At 47.5% G+C, this 19,704-nt stretch overlaps 1 protein-coding gene and 1 long non-coding RNA gene across 20 annotated transcripts; one reads left to right on the top strand and one right to left on the bottom strand.

Moving 5' to 3' along the window:
- Positions 1 to 912: 912 nt before the first annotated feature.
- Positions 913 to 19,656, bottom strand: HNRNPC (heterogeneous nuclear ribonucleoprotein C). 19 transcript variants are annotated; one of them, XR_014557115.1, is made up of 9 exons: positions 19,501 to 19,644; positions 13,471 to 14,687; positions 9,280 to 9,554; positions 6,908 to 7,022; positions 6,383 to 6,430; positions 4,789 to 4,949; positions 3,428 to 3,684; positions 1,387 to 2,085; positions 913 to 1,290 (listed from the first exon to the last, which is right to left on the bottom strand). XR_014557115.1 is itself a non-coding variant. In XM_083707038.1 (9 exons), the coding sequence occupies exons 3-9, from the start codon at positions 9,518 to 9,520 to the stop codon at positions 1,207 to 1,209; spliced, it is 909 nt and encodes a 302-aa protein (XP_083563164.1). In that variant the 5' UTR covers positions 9,521 to 9,554; positions 13,471 to 14,687; positions 19,501 to 19,646; the 3' UTR covers positions 913 to 1,206. The 19 variants fall into 19 exon arrangements, 16 of the variants coding, with proteins under 16 accessions (XP_083563164.1, XP_083563161.1, XP_083563155.1 ...); XR_014557116.1 differs by having other exon boundaries at positions 6,947 to 7,022; XR_014557117.1 differs by having other exon boundaries at positions 14,149 to 14,174.
- On the top strand, positions 11,744 to 18,450 carry LOC310829141. Its single transcript, XR_014557187.1, has 2 exons — positions 11,744 to 17,279; positions 17,506 to 18,450. It is a non-coding gene; the product is annotated as an uncharacterized lncRNA (long non-coding RNA).
- Positions 19,657 to 19,704: the final 48 nt, after the last annotated feature.

Here is a 19,704-nt window from a genome sequence, read left to right as displayed (position 1 = left end):
GGGTTCTCACACGTTCTAACCCATGGGTAGGCAAACTAAGGCCCAGAGGCCAGATCCAGCCCAATCGCCTTCTAAATCCAGCCCGCAGACGGTCCGGGAATCAGTGTGTTTTCACATGAGTAGAATGTGTCCTTTTATTTAAAATGCATCTCTGGGTTATTTGTGGGGCATAGGAATTCGTTCATTATTTTTTCTTCCAAAATACAGTCTGGCCCCTCACGAGGTGTGAGGGACAGTGGATCGGCCCCCTGCTGAAGGTTTGCTGACCCCTGTTCTAACCTCTTCCCTGCCTAACACCCCCTGTCCCCAGAACTGTGACTAGGTGTAGGGAAAATAGCTGCAGCATCACTGGTTCTCAGGGGAGGATAATAAAATGGAAATGTTAAGCTACTCTTCCACGTGTTTTACAAAGATGTGCTCAAGCCACTTCAGAAAACTTTCAGTTATCCTTGCTGCCACCATTTTTTTTTTTTTTGGGGGGGGGGGTAATTTCTTGACTGAATAAGAGCTTTCTACAAGACCAGCATTCGCTTACTTTTACGAGCGCACACTGTCAAAGTATACCCTATTACCAAGAAAATATTAGTGACTAACAGTGAATTTACAAGACACAAAATTGTCCACAATTACTGTTTCCTTCTCAACAAAAAGCCTAGTGTGGACCCAGATGATAGTCTTCCCATTTCCAGCACCCACCTTGAAGTGAGCTGCAGAGCTCTGCAAATTTATTGGCAACTGTTCAAAACCAGTATTAACACACACGTAACACCTTCTTAAAAGGGGACACGATTCGAATCTGGCCTCAGAGTACTGAAGGTCAGCCTTTGCAGCTAAGAACTGTAACGTCACACATTCGCACAGGCCGCATCCGAAGGCGCTCCCTCCCCACAAATAAACAAGAGGCAAGCCATCTAAAAACAATACGTCCTTTTTAATTGTTAAGTCAATAAAGAGGTATCAAAATTAAAAGAGGAGAATTACAGGGGATTTAACTGAACTACTAGGAGAGATTTCGGGGGTCTGGCCGGGGGGAGGAGAAAGAAAGGACAAATGCAACAGAAGACACGCCATGAACACAGGGGGCTCTGGGAAGGAGGGAGGGAAGAGGGCAGTGAGGAGGCAGCCGACGAGGGGCTGGTGAGAGGCTCAATATCAGAAGAACGTCGGTGTTTGTTGAGGAGGAGAGAGGAGAGGTGTGCTGGGCGCTTAGGAGTCGTCTTCGCCATTGGCGCTGTCTCTGTCGTCTTCGCCTTCTTCGGGCTCCTTGTCATCCCCCTCGATGGACTCCAGCTGAGAGAGAGAAGGGGACAGGCAGAGGGGCCGAGTTAGCAAACAGGGAGAGCCGCGCTCCTCACTCCTGGCTCTCTGCCGCCTCCAGCTTCGTACCTGGTCGTCTCCCCGGTCTTCATTGTCGTCATTGTCCAGCAGGTCCCCTTCCTCAGCGGAGTCATCCGCCCCAGTCTCAGACTCCATCTTGACATTGCTCTCTTCTTTCTTGGCCGAGCTGCTGCTTTGCTCCTCCTCAGACTTGTCATTCTTCAGTTCTAGGAAGGGAGGATATAGAGAGGAGGGGTCCAGCAGGGTATTGGAACCGCTCGCCTGCTCTCCTAAGCTCTCGGGGCTGCCGCCCCACGTGGAATTTTCCTACATCAAGACTCGTCAAGCCAACCACACGCCTCTGGCGAGCCGGAACCATCCCAGAGGCAGAAGAGCTTTTATAAGCCGGAAGGAGGTTGGTTCTTCCTAGTCAGGCCACCTATGCAAAGGCATGAAGGGGCCGGCAGCTCGCAACATATCTGTGATCAAGCAGCTGCCATGGGTTCATTTGCAAGGCTGTTGTGGAGAACTATGGCTGTACGCAAAGGGCTTTGGCAAGGTGGCTGCTCTCCCCACCGACAATAAAGAGGAGGGGCTAGAGCGCTGCCCTCCTAGCTATGGACAGATGTTAAATTGAAGAGCAGCGAAGGAGCATCACAAGGTTGCTCTCCTGGAAACCCAAAACCAAAGCCCATCTAGAAACCACCACAATTACACATGTCAGATATGCATCCCCAGACAGCCCGTGTCCCTCCCAAACAAGGTTCTCTCTTTACAGTGGTGCCTCGCAAGACGAAATTAATTCGTTCCGCAAGTCTTTTCGTCTTGCGAGTTTTTCGTCTTGCGAAGCACGGTTTCCCATAGGAATGCATTGAAAATCAATCAATGCGTTCCTATGGAAACCGCCTTCAGACCAGGTCTGGGGACAGTCTGTCCCCCGACCTCTTCTGAAGGCCGACGGGGGGGGGGGGCGAAAGTCTTTGCTTCCCCCCCCCCTTCCGCTGTCCTGGGGCGATTTTAAAATGCTGGCAGGCGGCAGCGAAGCCTTCGCTGCCGCCCGCCAGCATTTTAAAAACCCCGGGACAGTGGAGGACTTCTCCGCTGTCCGGGGCGATCTTAAAATGCTGGCGGGCGGCAGTGCTGCCGCCCGCCAGCATTTTAAAATCCCCCGGGAAGGCAGGCAGGGGGGACAAAGACTTTTGCCCCCCACCCGCCTTCAGAAGAGGTCCAGAGGCCTCTCCAAGCTGCGGATAGCAGCCTGCTGCCCCGCGCGAGGGGCAGACATTCGCAGCTTGGGGAGCCCTGCAGGACTTCCCCGCAGGGCTCTCCAAGCGGCGAATGTCAGCCCCGCGCGAGGGGCGCTCTGCTTAAGAGCGCCCCTCGCGCGGGGCAGCAGGCTGCGCACCTTCCCCTCTGTTCCCGGACCTGTCCTGAAGGCTTGCGGTGGGAGGAGGGCTTTCCTCCCCACCGCCAACATTCAGAATGCTGTTCTGAATGTTGGCGGTGGGGAGGAAAAACCCTCCTCCCACCGCAAGCCCCGGGAACAGAGGAGAAGCGCTGCGCACCTTCCCCTCTGTTCCCGGACCTGTCCTGAAGGCTTGCAGTGGGAGGAGGGCTTTCCTCCCCACCGCCAACATTCAGAATGCTGTTCTGAATGTTGGCGGTGGGGAGGAAAAACCCTCCTCCCACCGCAAGCCCCGGGAACAGAGGAGAAGCGCTGCGCACCTTCCCCTCTGTTCCCGGACCTGTCCTGAAGGCTTGCAGTGGGAGGAGGGCTTTCCTCCCCACCGCCAACATTCAGAATGCTGTTCTGAATGTTGGCGGTGGGGAGGAAAAACCCTCCTCCCACCGCAAGCCCCGGGAACAGAGGAGAAGCCCTTCGCGCCTTCCCCTCTGTTCCCGGACCTCCCACCGCAAGCCTTAGGACAGGTCCGGGAACAGAGGAGAAGGCGCGCTGCGCTTCCCCACTGTCCCCGGAGATTTCCCTATGGGCTTTCGTCTTGCGAAGCAAGCCCATAGGGAAATTCGTCTTGCGAAGCCGCTAAAAAATCGGAAAACCCTTTCGTCTTGCGGGTTTTTCGTTTAGCGAGGCATTCGTCTTGCGGGGCACCACTGTATTGGGGAGGAAGGATAAAGCCTGAAGAGATGCTTCAAGCCAAATTCCCACAACCTTCAGCCCCCCAAAAGTCCCAAGCCCGTGAAGGGCTTCCAGGGTCTTCCCCCCACCTCCAATCTGCCTCCCAACCCTTTCATTTGACTGTTTACTTTGATCTTTCTCTATCTTCTCCAGGCTTTCCAGCAGGGAATCCACTTTCTGCTTAATCTGGGTCAGCTCCTTCTTAATGGTCTGCAGATCATCTCCTTTCACTGAAATAAAAAGGACATGAGCACACTGTTTATCAGAAGCACTGATACCCAAGGCTTAGCTTTTTTGAACATAGGCACTCAATGCCTATTCCAAATATATTCAGCATCTCAACAATAGATGCTGAAAGACAGCTAACACAGATATAAATCTGGAGATTAAGCGAAGCATTTATCCCAGGGAAAGGAGGTTTCCCCACTGTTCCTTCTTCTCAACCCACCATTAAAAAAGAGATAGGGAAATAAATAGTGCTGAAAAGCAAAGGAAGGTGCAACTGTTGCCAGGAGTTTTCAGGTGCCCCTCTGAAACTAGGATAGAGAACAGTCCAGGGTAGTGAAACTTTCTCACCCTCTTTATGGGCAAGTCAGCAATTTACTCCAGGAACTGGAATTGGAAACCTGCAGCCCTAGGGATACACATGACCTTCAGCCCAAGCTCACAGCATGTGACCAGGACAGGCCTCTGGCAAGAGTGACCTCACCCTCTCCCAGCAGCTTGCTAGGCAAAGAGATAAAAGGGGGGCAAGAAGGTAACCCTTGCCCACTGCCAGCTTCAGCATCACCCACTACAGCATGCAGGGGCCCGTTTCAAATCAGGGAAGACTTTAAATATGTCAGATCTACTTTGTTAATTAGAAGTCTTCCAGCAAAATCCAAGCACAAAAACATAATTAGAATTACAAGAGCAGGGTGCATCTGAACCTAGGAATTGGGTAGTTTTGTACCACCAGGACTGAATTGAGCTTATGGCCTTTTCACACACGAAATCACCGCCTATCTTTCTTAAATTCAGTAGCCTAATTCAGGGGCAAGAATCATTTCAGTTGCTGCCATTGTTAACCAAGTGGGAAGCAGAATCTGTTGCACAACACCCAGTAGATCCTGATCTACCTTCTGCACACCTCAGTTCCAAATGGAACTTCTGCCTTTGCCAAGAGAATAGCTCTAGTCAATCGCCAAGTATTTTATATAAGGCTACCACAACATTTAACCACTTAGTGGCACTTTGTGTGACTTTTCTGAATCCCAGTTTAAGTCCTTGTGCAAGAGAAAGGGCCCCCACCCCACTCAAATCACCTGCGCCTAGCCAGAAAATTCAACACATACACTTTCCAGACTTGGAAGACGACCCCCGCTGCCCGCTCTTCGAGTTGAATCCGCTCTTGCCCCTGCGGGAGGTGTTGCCAGAAACCCGTTGGCGTTTGGAGGGCACCACGGCCCGGGCAATGGGAGGCGGAGGCGGCACCCGCGCTTGGTAGCTGTACATCCTAGGGGCACAAGAGAAAACTGCCATCGTCAGAAGGCCAGCACTCAACTGCCTATTGAAACTGCCTCTTCGTGCTTTACACCGCATGTGTGCATCCTCTGCCCTGGGCTTCTCAAAACTCATCGTTTTGTTTGCGGGAGCTAACCAACAGCACTCCCTTTAGAGTTCGCTCAGGAGAGCAGGCTCTACTTCCATAGCACTTGTAAGGCCTGTAGCACAAAGGGACCTTCCTCACCCACAGAATCCTGTTCTGTGAAGTCGCATGAGGATGACTCCTCTGTTCTGCATGTCTCCCTCTACTCCCCAAAATACAACCAAGTGACATCTTCCTTCGTGTAAGTTCAATCTGCTTCTTGCTCATGCACAAGCTCAATGGCTGTGGTTCCTCCCTTCTTGGCATTTGGAGACAAACTGCACCGGAGATGTATGGAAGGGGCAACGGCTCACTGGTGGCTCCCAGGCTGTGCATGGTTAAGTGTCCCAGGAAAGCTCCCTCCCCACACCAACCCGAGAAGATCAGGCAGATCGTCTAGGCAAGAAAGTTAAGACAGCTCCTTGCAGCATAGAAATAATAATTTTATTATTTATACCCCGTCCATCTGGCAGCTGCTTTCTACCAACTCAAGAGTCCTGGCATTGGGACACCAAGACCGGCAGCAGCTTCAGTGGCGGCTGGTGCCCAAGGGGACTGGCAGGTGCAGCCACAGCCAGCAACAGGCACGGCCAACTAATTCATCCTACTCCCTTCTGAGTTCTATAATGACAACAAAGAGATGGAGAAGGAGAAGGAGGAGGAGGAGGAGGAGGGAGGTACCAGAAAGAGCCAACCCCTGGTTTGGTTGAAAGAGGATGGGTTGGGGCCAGTGGAAGTTGGTGGGACAGTATTTCGTTTGCACCCATGAACCAGCCTCCACTGAGAGGCTCTTCAGAGCTGCTGACAAGGGACTTTTGCAGCCCTACGCATGGGAAGCAGGGAGGTACTTGAGGAGCTTCTAGCTACTAACCTGGCACTCTACCACTGACCCTTGCGAAAACCCTTTCTTCCTCCCCAGACTCCTTTTGGCCAAAGAAAAAAAATGCTTCCACTTTTCCCTCAAACACTGCCATCTCCATTAAAGTTATCCCTATGGCTTCTACTACGCATCCCCTCGTCTTCCTTACCGTTTAACGGCAGACGGTTCTTAAAAATATGACAAGCACCACAAGAACCCAGGATCTGGCTAAATGCCTTGAGTGAAAATGGAAATTCATTCTCAGGTTGTTATACTCTATGCCAGAAAAAGGAACCTACACCTGGAATGTTTTGGAAGGATGGAATTAAAAGGCCTGAACTATTTGATGCTGACACAACAGAACAGTGTACTGGCGCCTTCTTCTTCTACCAAAAGGAATGAAGCATGTACAATGCAGCAAACAGCATTCAGGTAAACCTACCTGTCGTAGTAGTCACGCTGGAAGTCATAGTCCAGGTCAAAAGATGACCTGAAAGACAAAGCACATGAAACATGGTCAGGTCTCTGGGAGACCACCAAGGAAAGGAATCCTGCTCAGGAGGGCTGAAAGGAACAGGCGATTCTTTCGCTTCCTGTTATCAGGAGTCCATTCCCAGTCTGGCATATCAAGGCTAAACATAGATATTCACAGAGCAAGAGCAAAGGCAACCCTGAGTTTATCCAACAATCCCTCTGTCTGTCACCCACACTTCAAAGCCACCTGAGCAAGATAACAAATTGCCACCCGCAGGTATAAAAAAACCCACTCTCCCACATGGCCTCTCACATTCACAAGGAGTTGGCACACGTACATATACACACGCCTCTACACATTCAGCTTCATTTCCTTGCAACCAGCTAGACAATTAAGACCTATGGAGACATTGCTCACTGCAGGGCACAAAGCCAGAGAAATAAAAAGAACAGAAATGTTAAAATAAAGGGAAAAAAACATAAGGGTCCCAACCTGACTAGAGGGGACGGAGAAGGTGGTGCGGCTACTGACCCGTACATCTCTGTGGCCGATCTCTTCACCCCAGCTTTGCCCCGGTTCAACTTCGGCTCGGCAGCCAGGTTAATATCTGGAACAGAGACACACACAGAGAGACATGCCAATTTTGAAAGCCAGCATCTCACAACTCTTGGAAACAAGTCGAGGCCTGCCATACATCTGGGCACTAATGTGTTGCCGAGCTCTCTCTGTTCTGGGATGGGGCACATTGCCCTAAGGGATGGCATAGGATATGCTGCTAAAAGGTACAGACAACATTATGCCCAGTAGCAAGAGAGCCAGGAGGGTAGAAGACAAGCTATGAGCCATTTGCTTCAAGCAGGAACACACACACACACACACACACACACACACACACACACACAAAGCCATAGTATTTGGCAAAAAAAATGATACTGAGTAAGACATCTCATGTCGGCCAGGATCTTCAGCCACTTGTCAATTGCAAACACAGACACTCAGCTTCTTACTGCTGGGTGGGAAAGTGCAACTCTTTCCCTTGCAGTAAATCTATACCACGCAGTGACAGAACTAATATATTAAGCAGCACTTCCAAAGTAAGAGGGTTCACTGCAGGATGGACGGGCTACACCAAACAAACATTTTTTTCCCACACCACCTGGGAGAGGGGTGGCAGGAAAATGTTGTCTCGCGGAGAAAACACTGGAATGAAAGTCAAGCAAGGCTGAGCAAGCTGCTCCAAAGTCTCACGTGCAGAGTGAAAGTTTGTCCCAGTGACTAGGCAGGAAAGCTAGTCTAAAATGGAAGCGCACCTATATGCCATTATGTGACTACTAAACAGCTTGAATGGGCTACTAAGGTACTTGCACTGTTATTTACAGGGTTATGGTCAGTAGGGTAGAGAAGACTAAGCTGCTGGTTTCTCTGAAGCTCAGGGATGTGGCTTTTCGATTGGAGGAATCTGGAATTGTGGTTTTCAAACAGGGCTGCATAAACACTCTTGTCTTGAGTCTTGCCTAATGAAACAATGAGCCAATTGCAATATTACAAGGATGCCGGCCGCGCAAGTTGTGTCTCCTTTCCCTATACTTAGGCAAACCGGTGAACTGCATTGAAGGAGCAATGCAATAAAAATGCTTTGGCTGCTCCCGCTCAGGCTTTTTGGAGAGGAGTGGGGTAGAGTGGATCAAAAGAGGATTGGTGCCAGGCTCTCTGCACCAAGCCTAGCATTGCCAAATACATATAAGCTAGTTTCATCAAAAGAGGAGACAAGGGTAGCCACAAGAAAGAGCTGGGTTGTGACATTCTGGACCCTAGTTCAAATCCCCACTGACTTGCCCAAGGACATCCACTCTCCTAGCTTCACACACCTGAATTCTGTGAGGAGCAGGAAGAATGTCATAAACATACACAAACACCACACATACAGAGGAAGAAATGAAAAACCTGGCCTAAAGGCTAGCTCTACATTGGTGATCAACATTCATTATTTTCATAAAAGCCAATCAAGGCTCCAAGCTGCCTTTCTCTTCCCTCGCCAACCCAAAATGACCAACAGCCCTGGAAGGATCTCGGGAAAGAAAGGCAGATGAAGAAAAAGAAATAGAAATCAGGAACCTGCTCCTGCTCCATTCTGTGGAATGGATCATTAGAATTTGGGTATACAGTGGTACCTCGGGTTAAGTACTTAATTCATTCCGGAGGTCCATTCTTAACCTGAAACTGTTCTTAACCTGAAGCACACTTAAGTAATGGGGTCTCCTGCTGCCGCCGCACCGCCGGAGCCTGATTTCTGTTCTTATCCTGAAGCAAAGTTCTTAACCTGAAGCACTATTTCTGGGTTAGCAGAGTCTGTAACCTGAAGCAAATGTAATCTGAGGTACCACGGTACTTGATTAAGGCTTCAAAAGGCGTCAATAGAAAATTAGGAAAGACAGGCTTGTACCCCACCTTTCTGATGTTGCTCTGTGTGTTTACCATGTTTTGATGTTACTTGTAAGCTGCCTTAGAAGAAACTGTACCTTGAAAGGTGGAATAAAAATAAATACAATAAAACAAACATGGGCAACACTCTGCACTTCCGCACAGCTCAATATCTAGCTGTAAATTCTGACTTCCTTGCTCTCCTCTTTATGGACTTGCCACCTCCACTTTGACATCTAGACTGCCTCCGATACAGAGCCGAAAGTATATGCTTGGTTTGCGTATGTAGTTGTTTGGCTCTGCTAGCAGAGAGTGGTGTGTTATGTCTGAGTGTGAAATGAGGCAATAAGGAAGCAAGAGAGGCGCTCAGAAAAGGAACTGGTCAGTGATTTCACCCAGGCCCAAGAAAAAGGGTAAGCTAAAAACCACCACAAGGCGCTCACCTAGGACCTGGCCTGCGATCATCCTGCCATCTTCTCCTGCCACGGCAGCGCGAGCGTTGCGCTCGTTCACATACTGCACGAAGGCAAAGCCCTTGTGCACAGAGCAGCCCACGATCTTGCCGTACTTGGAGAAGATGGCCTCCACGTCCGACTTCTTGACCACTAGCGTGTTGAGATTGCCGATGAACACGCGGGAGTTCAGGGAGCGTGGGTCTGTCTTGTTGGTGACGTTGCTGGCCATGACTCAAGTATGCAGCAGAGACACAGGCTTGGTGCTGGAGGAGGAAGATTGTCAGAGAAGGGAAAGCAGTCACGTGGGATTTCAGCGTCTTGACACATGCGCGCGCACACACACAGCCAACAGAATACACACACACGCAGCCTGGCAGGAAGCGCTTCCCCCTTTGAAAGAGAAGCTATGATCCCTGAGGCATGCTGGAAAATCTCAGATCCATCCTGCAAGCAGTCAGGCATAGCAGTATTGCTAAGCAACTGCATTTTCCTTTTTTTAAAAAAATGATTGCCACTAGGCAAAGACCCTTTTTCGTAAGGCACTAAAGGAAGTGAGGTGGCTTTGCCACCAGCCTGCCAACGAACCACCCACATTCTCCCACAAGAGACACCTGTGCCCACGTCAAGCACTGGCTGTGCATGATATTGTGTCTAAAGCCAGCAGTGGTATTCCAAGATGGGTGGGTATCTATCATGTCAGCCTGGTCTCAGGAGAAACTCAACCACTAGACCATGGGGCAAACTAAGGCCTGGGGGCCAGATCCGGCCCAATCGCCTTCTAAATCCGGCCTGCGGAAGGTCTGGGAATCGGCATGATTTTAAAGGAATAGAATGTGTGCTTTTATTTAAAATGCATCACTGGGTTATTTGTGGGGCATAGGAATTTGTTCATTTTCCCCTTCAAAATATAGTCCAGTCCCCCACAAGGTCTGAGGGACAGTAGACTGGCCCCCTGCTGAAAAAGTTTGCTGACCCCTGCTCTGGACCCTTCTTTCAAGGACAAGCATATTGTGGGTGGAATCAAATTTACTCCCAGCCCTCAATTCTGCTTTTAACCAGCTTTCTAAGGAACACAACTACAGAAAACCCATCTCCAGCTCAGATGAAACCGATACAAAACTTCATTCAAAAGCAGTGAGTGGAAAGCTATCTAACTTTGGGCCTCCATTTATAAATACTTATGACAAAAGCACCAGGACCTTGCTGTGATCTTTAGATTCATTGATAAAACATGAAAATGAGATTCTGGTTCGAGTCCCAGCCTCATTTCAACCACTTACATGGAGCAAGAACATGGAGTCTGCTCATCTACACAAGTCTCTTGCGCACACCTAGTTAACATAGTTATACTTAGAATATATTTTTTAAGCGACCAGTGGAAACTACAATAAATCAGTGTTGGAACTTCGTCTATGTACAAACTCAGAGTGGTCTTGTAATACATCTGAAAGTAGCCTGGGAAAGAAGTTTCAGCGTGGAGGAACATTCAACGCTGCTCACCGCATTTTCTCTCTCTCTCGCATACATGAACAAAACACGTTCTCTCTTCTCTCCCCCCCCCCCCCCAAGCTATTTACAAAAATCCAACAGGGTAAAGCCTTTTATTTTCCTGCTCTCACCTTGGCACATTTAGTTCTGTTGCATGTGATACTCGACAACCCAGACCTAAGCCATCAAGTGAACAGAGTGGGGGACTGATTTATTAAGTTTCGCTGCTGGAGGTCTATGTTCAGATTCTTTGTCCAGCAATGAAACTCCCAGAGGCTCATGAACGCTCTCTGCCTATACTTGCTTCACAGGACTATTGCAAGAACAAGATGAGAGTGGAGAGCAACCTCTGGATAATGAGTAGAGTTGTGGGAAAAATCCCAAGACCTTTCAAAAGATTCAAGATTCAACACTTTCAGTTCCAGCTGGCAGTTTTGTTTGAGATGGGCAGAGGAAAAGACTAGCACATGATTTTTGTGATCAAAAACAAGGTAAATGTGTGTGTGTGGTCACAGAATACACTGCACCAGCGAAAGGCCAGCGAAACAGGATTAAGAGCAGGTGGTGTATATGGGACTGACAACATGCAGCAAAGCACAGGGACGGAAATTAGATTTATGGTGCTATCACCTTTCTGTGCGACCTCAAGGTGGGATGAGTGTTTCGTTAATCATCCTCTACCAAAAGCAATTCTAATGGCCAAATGTCAAGGGTGGTCAGAAGGCCCTCTCTGCAAGGCTCCAAGGAGACCCAGCTTTAAGCTCTGCAGGGTTTGATAAATCCACTTGCCTCCTCACTGTACGTGAGTGCTTCACCCCCAACTGATGACCATCCCTGCACTTCCATCACAAGTCCTGCTTGCAGGGAAGTACCCCTCTTCACCACCACCACCACCACCACCCTGCCCAATGCTTCAGAGGAAGAAACAAGGTGTAGTCTTTTATTTTTCTGGTGAATTTTGTAGTTTGTATACTGTATGCTTTTATCATCTTAAGTCACTCTGAGACATTATTGTAGAAAGCAACAAATAAATGCAATAAGTAACAAACAAACAAAAAACACACACTCTCTTTCTCGTGCAAGTTGGGCTTTTGCAGCCCATGACTCCCTCCTGCCAAAAGCAGGGGAGAGGGATAAAGAAAGAAATGACACAATCTTTCTCTTTTCTGGAGGAATGAAGAGGCAATCTCTTTTCTGTCCAGTTCAATTCATGATGCAGGCAGCAAGGAGGTGCTGACACTTTCTTTCAGAAGCTGAACTTACCCGGGGGGGGGGGGGGGCAGGGACATCTCCCCCACCCCGAATCAGAAGAAAAGTGGTTTTGCTGCCAGGCGTTTCCACAGAAAGCATCAACTGTCTTTTTCGGTTGTCTCTTTAAAATATCTATCTATCTATCTATCTATCTATCTATCTATCTATCTATCATGGGATGGGGGGTATTAGCCCTCCTTTATTCCCTTTCCTGCACAGATAAAAGGGTCACTTCCATCCGTTCCCATAGATAGTTCTCATACATCAAGCTGCAATTTTGCGGAAAATGCCAGGAGTCCCTCTCTGCTGATGCCTTCGGCAAAAACCCAACTGGGAGAAAAAAACAAACGTTCTCTCTCTCCTCTCTCTCTTGCAAGTTAGGCTCTGGCAAATTGCAGCAAGCTAAGGAGGAGGCAAGGAATGACTAGGTTTCCTTCCACAGGCTTTTTGGAAGATGCAGAGGGGTGCTGCTTTCTTCAAAAGCCCGGTCCACAAGCTGTCTGCACATTCTACAGCTCTCAGGGAAAAGCAATGGGGAGCAAGCCATGGTGGTAGCAATGAATGGGTTTGACTCACAAACCAAACCCAAATGTGCTGGCTGCCGATTACACATCTGTCCATGAGTTACCATACCTCAGCAAGCCATATTATGACCACAAAACTTAGTTCTGAAGAGAGGTCCCATGACTTTAGCTGGCACCTAGCATGCACTTCTTCTGTTTGTCGCTACCAGGACTGTGCTGTACCCAAGGCATAAAGGTTGGCTATTATTTCATTATTAACCAGAGCCTTTATCAGCCACCATCAGTACCCTTAAAGATGTTCACGATGTAACTTTTCACAAAGCTATTGCCTGAACTTGCTTGTTTCATTCCCGCCCGTTGCCTTTCTCATGTCTGTTGTAAGTCTGCTGGCAGAGACTTTTTTTAATCTCTGCAATGCATCAAGGTAACTTGGGCACTGTGAAATACTCTAGTATTTTTATATATAACTCAACTGTTAAAAGAGATTGTTCCAATCTGTTAATTAGGGTCAAGTAACGGACAAAAGATTCCAAGAATGTGTGCATGCACTGCAAAGTTTAACACAGAATTATACTCTGGGAGTGTAGTTTTGTTGCCACTTTTTAAAAATGAAAAAAAGAAAGAGTCCACCACACAAAACTGGCCAGTTCACCCCCTAGCCAGAAAGCTCAGTGCAACAAGATATACTGAGCTTGGTTGCTGAACTTAGTTCTACTCCCCAAAACCAGACGACCCCTCTCCCCCACTTCTAACCCTTAAAGTGGCTGCATGTCCAGTAGGCAATGAAGACCTGAACAGGTCCACTCACATCTGCTAACAGAGTTTTGCTTGTAGTGCAGGTGTGTACTCTTTTTCAGCAAGGCCTTTAAGAGGGATGGCTGCTGAAGCCTGGAAGTAAGCCAACTCAGCCCCTTACCATCAGCCAAGATGGGTTTGTGTCTGCTCCATGCAAGGCTCCGCAGGTAACTGCCACTGCCAATCCAGACTGGGCGTCCATGACGGCGTTTGTAAGGGAGGGACGGTGTGGAGGAAAAGATCAAGATGGGAACTGGAGGGTACGAGACAGGAAGGGGGGGCGGGGTCTGACCAAGGGAAGGCTGTCACTGCTAGCGAGCGATCAGCACCACAGACACATTGCAGCAACAGTTGAAAAATTGCACAGAAATGAAATATTAAAAATTAAAAAAAATAAAAAATAAAAAAGTGTAGGAACTTCCTCAGATGTTCAAACAAGTTCTGGAGAGAAATTGGGTTCCGTTCTTAGCAGCCAGGCAATCAGGGAGGGAGGGAAAAAAAGAGTTAAACGCGATCAATCCATTTTTTTAAAAAATTGCGTTTTAAAAACCTTGTTGTGTTTTTCCCCCCCAAGGGGTTAAAAGCCCAGAGTCAGTTAGGACCACTCAGAAAAACTCCATTTTCATCCGGTTAAAAATCAGCAGTCATTTTTTTTAATCACCACCATCAGCAACACATCATCATAGTCACAGTCACCACCATCATAGTAGCAATAATATCAATAAGTAACTAGCAATAACGATAAAAAGGAAATCAGTGGAAAGGCAGGAAAAAATTGGAAAAAAATTGAATAACTTACTGTAGCTGAAGATCAAAAAAATCTCGCTGTAAAAAAACAAAAATAAAAATAGCCCAGATTAGAAAAACCGGAGGTGTAAAAAGATCAAAGTCAGTAACGATTTTTTTCCTCTCTCTCTTTCATTTTTCTGTCCTTTTTTCCCCCCTCTCACCCTCTTGTTCCAGCCACGGTTACTGCAGAACCAGGCAGGGGAGAGCTCCCGGCAGGAAACAATCCAAGCCCTTTGAACACCATTTCTAAAAATGCCTGAGAGAGGTGAGCTCATGCGAGGCTAAAAGATTCCTCCTCTAACCCAGCTGCTGCAGGAAAAAAAAAAAGTGTTTTTTCCCCCAAAATTAACATCTTTCAATCCAGCTCTGGCTTCACTGCAAGGCCAACGCTGGGCCGCAAAGCCACCGTTTTGATAAAAAAACGGCTCATTCTAAGACATTGGGAGGGGTGTGCGTGCGGTGGCGTGGGTGGGGTTTTTTTAAATAAAAAAACAAAACACGAAGCTGAGCTCCAGTGAAGGAAGGGTTGGGGGTTTTCGCCTTGCTGCCCTGTGAAAGGAGAAGGGACAGGATGAGTCAGGGTACCCGAGAAACGTAGCCCACATCTCCCAGTTCCCCCCTCCCCAGCGCAGAGAATGCCAATCCCACGTGGCTACCCCAAGCTCACAGCTGACGTCAAAAGGCACCAGGAAGCTTGTGGTAGGAGGTGGAGTACATTGAAGCTCATACACAGATACCCTGAAGCAAAGATGGAGGAGGAAGACTTCACAGAGATTCTGATGCATGCAACTGAAGGAGAAGCAACCTCTACAAACCTCATAAGAGCATAAGGGCACTGCAGCCCAATGCTCTATGCATCACTCCCCAGAAGTGTAATACATGCACCCACCCACTGGTTTTTAGCATCATGTTCAAAACTGGAAGCAATCCTAGTCCTGGGTACCAATTTTGATAAGCCATGAATTAAATTCTAGCCCAACTGTTTTATCTGCCTTCCCACCCAGCATTTAAATGCCAGGAAAGTACTGCAGATAAACGACCCAAATTTACACTTTAAATAAATAATCCCCAGGTCTCTCAGAAGAGAAATTCATAGGCAGAACACTCCTTTTCTCTACTGTGCTATGTTACCCCTGGAAGGATATCGGGTAAGTTTAGTGCAGTCAGCACAGGCAGGGAAAATAACAAAGGGAGAAGGGCAGGTCATTTAGGAATTACTTGGCAAAAGTGATAAGCAAAACAGGTACAAGGTTGTTGACAGCTTCAAGCAAACTGAAATGCTCTTTTGGACCAGATCTACTAACACTCTGGAGACAGGTGATGAGTTATGTGGTGGTGCTAGGATGAAAGACTTCCAGCCACGTTTCCTCAACGTTACTGGGGGAGGTCAATGCATGGTCCCTGGCAGAAGAACCCAGACAACCAGTTCTACCTTTCCACCCTTTGTACAAGTTCTCAACAAATGGAAGGAAGCATGTTAAGAGAGAGAAGCCTAATGCATTCAGATTCTTCTACTAAGCATGACCCAGCACGTGGAGGACTTGGATTCAAACTCCTGGTCTTGTGCAAATTCTGTGGCAACTCCTTACAGAACAGCTAGTTCAATCTTGCACAAACACTTGCAGGCTTCAGCTTTCAAAAAGTGACACCAAAAGCTCGTAGCCTTTAAGGTATCATGAGACTCATGCCTCCCTCCCACCCCGTTCCTGATGCAAACTAATAAAACTAATTGAATGGAATTTTAAGTAAATTGGCTTAATTTCATGAACTTAATGTTCCGTGCTACAGGTGCTAATAAAGAGCTATGTGCTGCAAGCTAGTGAGCACCCAGGACCTGTCCAGTCAATGAATGGGTTTTGGCACACCAGGGATAACTGTTTTACAATTTACACATCTGGACTTGTGCAAGGGCAATCACTGGTGCTGTCCATACAGAAAGAATCCTGCCCTCACTATGTTCCCATTCCCCTCCTATGTGATTTACATATGTCTAGGCACCAAACGAAAACAGCCCTCTTCTCTCAGACGTTTGGCTAATTAAATTGTCTAAAAAGGGGGGCGGGGAGTGTTTTTCTTTGTTACTGTGTTACACATTTCTGTGTTTTTATATTGTGAACTGTCCCTGTGAACCTTGGATGAAAGGTGGTATAGAAATGTAATAAATAAGAATAAGAATACCGTAAACCATCACTGTAAACCTAGCTTATGGCTAGGCATCAATGCCAGGCCCTCACTCCTGATCCTGCCTATCTGTTTTTCACAGGAACACCATATCCTACCTCAAAGCAGGATGGTAGCTCTTCAACATGATGTTCACCAATAATAAGTGCTGTACAAATTACTTCTAAACTAACAACACAATTAGCAGCCACATGATTCTGAAGGATTCCAAGTGAAATGCAAGATCAGGCTTTTGTAGGCTTCTGCAGGAGCAGAGCAGTTAACCACACTTAACCCTGTTCCAAAGCTGGGGTCTATATGAGCTGGACCCAATTCTCTTCCTTAACAATGAAAAAACTTTTTAAAACGCAAATCCAAATTCAAGACAGGCAGCACAGCTGTACTGAATCAATTGCAGCTGGCAAAGGCAATATACAAAAGTGTTTTTGACTCCCATTAGTTAGATCAAGACCTCTGTGTAACTCAGAAGCTTGCATATTGCTAAGCACGCAAAGCATACCCAATATAAATAGGCCACCCCAAATTATACAAAATTTAGAGCAATAATTGACAACAATCTATACCAGGCCATGGAACTACTAATGATTTTTTTCCTTCAGAAAAAGCATCAAGGAGTGGGGGGGGGGAGCTCTAAAGATGAACAAATCTAAAAATGAACCTTAGGTCCAGGTTATCTGAATGACCATGCAAGCATTCCTGGGTTCTGAGATCTTTGGGGCAGGCCCTTCTCTGGGTTGCACTACCATCACAAGCACATTTGGTGGGAATGCAGGAGAAGGCCTTCTGGATGGCTGTTCCCAAATTTTGGAACTCCTTAGAGAAGCTAGACTGGTTCCTTCCTAACTGTCCTTCTGCTGGCAGGTAGAGACTTGTTTTACTCCTAAAGCCTTTTTAGAACTGTTTTTAAAGAAAGGGCTTTGAGTAGTTCTGTGCTGCTTTTACTATCTGTATTTTAACACAGTGATACCTCGGGTTAAGTACTTAATTTGTTCCGGAGGTCCGTTCTTAGCCTGAAGCACCACTTTAGCTAATGGGGCCTCCTGCTGCCGACGCGCAGCCAGAGTACAAATTCTGTTCTCATCCTGAAGCAAAGTTCTTAACCCGAGGTACTATTTCTGGGTTAGCGGAGTCTGTAACTTGAAGTGTATGTAACCTGAAGCGTTTGTAACCCGAGGTACCACTGTAGATTTATTTTTATATTGTTTTAATTCTATGTCTGTTTAATAACTTTTAAACTTCTGTGTTTTACCCATTTAGTTTTAATTTCTGTAAACCCCCTTGAGTCCTGGTTCTGTGAGAAAGGCAAGATAATATAGCAATCTTGCTGCAATCCTATATAGGCCTCCTTGGGAAGAAGCCACATTAAGCTCAGTAATATGTACTTCCAAGAAAATCTATTTAAGATTGCACAGCCTATTGATGTGCCACAAGGCACTCTGCTTTTGCAGCAACTGATTATTTATTTAAAGAATGCATACCGTGCTTCTCACTGTATTCTTCCTCAATGTGACAAACATGATCCCTCTGGAACTTTTTTTTTAAACAAAAAAAGTTCAGTATGTTTCCACCTTAAGCGCGATTAAATATTGCAAATTAATTGCATGCATGGCAGAGTTTAATTGCGCTTTTTGTGTGGTCTTTTCCCAATGCAAAAAAGCTTTTAATCTCCCGGGCTTGCTTAGCAGGTTCTGGGAGGCTCTTGGAACGGCCCAGCAACAAGATCTCAAAAGAGCCTCCCCGGAGTCTGGTAAGCAAAGTGGAGAATTTAAAAGCTCTCTGCCTTACCTGGTAGGCAAGGATGGTCACATGAGGGCACTTCGAATGAGGTGGTTCAGATATGTATGTTTTTTCTTATACACACCATCTCCAGAACGCAGCCCCCGTGCAAGATGCTAGCATACTGTAGTAAAGCAACAGTCTGTATGACTTCTAATTTTTGCAGGGTCTTGCAGGCTGAATGGCACAAAGGCTACGGAGGATCAGGAGACCTGAGCGTGTAAGAACAGCTTTACTCCAGTTGTCACTAGAGCTTCCAAGCTCAATTCAATATGCTGATGCTAACCTGTAAAGCTCTGAATATTTGTGGCCAGCTTCTCTAAAGGACCACCCTTAGTTCTTATGATCCTCAGTATCTGTAAAAAAACAACAACAAAGACCGTTCTTGCATGCCCACAAGGGGAACACAGAAAACAGCCTTTAACAATATCAGATTGCATGCCCATCTTGTTCAGTACTGCCCATTCTGACTGGTAGCACCTCTCCCAAGGTTACAGGAACCTGACTTTATGACACCAGGGACTAAGCCTGTGACCTTACTGCCCTTCCCATAGCTATTAGGCTGGTGGGCTCAAGTGTGGCGGTACCATGGCTCTGAAACTCCCTCCCTGCAGAGCTAACAAAGCCTTCAAGCGTGCCTCAACAACTCGATTTGTTGCAACCTGCCTGCTACACTTTTCCCAGTTGTTTTTATGTCACTTATTCCTGAGACTTGCTGGTTCCTCAGAATTATTCTCTATTATTATTATTAAACAACCCAAATGCATTTCAATTGGATCTCCTCCAGTTGTGCACTGCCTTGTGAGGGCTAAGAGGCAGGATATATATATGGCGCAGCCCCGCAACTATTCAGCCATGTTTATTCATGAAGCAGCCCCACTGAGCTCAGATAAAGCGTGGCCAGGAGCGCAGCCTACATTAGACCACTAATCCGGATTAGGCCAGGAGAGAGGGCGGGCGGGCGCCATGCCTTCTGCACGGGAAAGGAACACGCGGGCAGAAATGTCACTTCCTGACCAAAGCCAATAGCCTCACGTGGCTTTTTTGTCCCACCGCCACCTAACTCTTTCAACGGGGGGGGGGGGGGATGAGGATTATTTCCTCCTCCTCCCCCGCCCAAGTACAGTGGTCTCTTCCAGAGGCAACACATATGAATTAGCTCGGAATGTACCATTTGGACTAAGCGGGGGGCGGAGGAGGGGGAGAATCTCTCGGATCTTCCCATTTCTCTGCGAAGGCCTGGAAGGGAGATACCAAAGTGGCGGGGGAAGAAAACAAGAGAGAAAGGGCGGTACCATCATTAACCTCCCCCCCCCCCCCCCGCGGCCGAAGCGCGAAAAAGGAAAGAAACGTCGCGCTCCTTCCTTGCCCACCTGAGGCGTTAATATCCAGGCAACGAACTCACCAGGAGGCCCCAGCTCCGGAACGGCGTTGTTTTCCTTATCTATAAGGCTTTTTATTTTCCTCCTTCTTCTTTCACATATACCTTCGCCTCATCCACGCTCCGGACTCTTCACAAAATGGCGCCCCCGCCGCCCTCTGCCTCTGCGCCGCGCAGCCGGGACGTAGCGCGGCGCGGCCCCTTTTCATCCTACACCGTCTGTCATTG

This window comes from Podarcis gaigeae (genome assembly GCF_964106915.1).
Source record: "Podarcis gaigeae genome assembly, chromosome: 13".
NCBI lineage: Eukaryota > Metazoa > Chordata > Lepidosauria > Squamata > Lacertidae > Podarcis > Podarcis gaigeae.
This window is presented reverse-complemented; position numbering and strand designations above follow the sequence as displayed.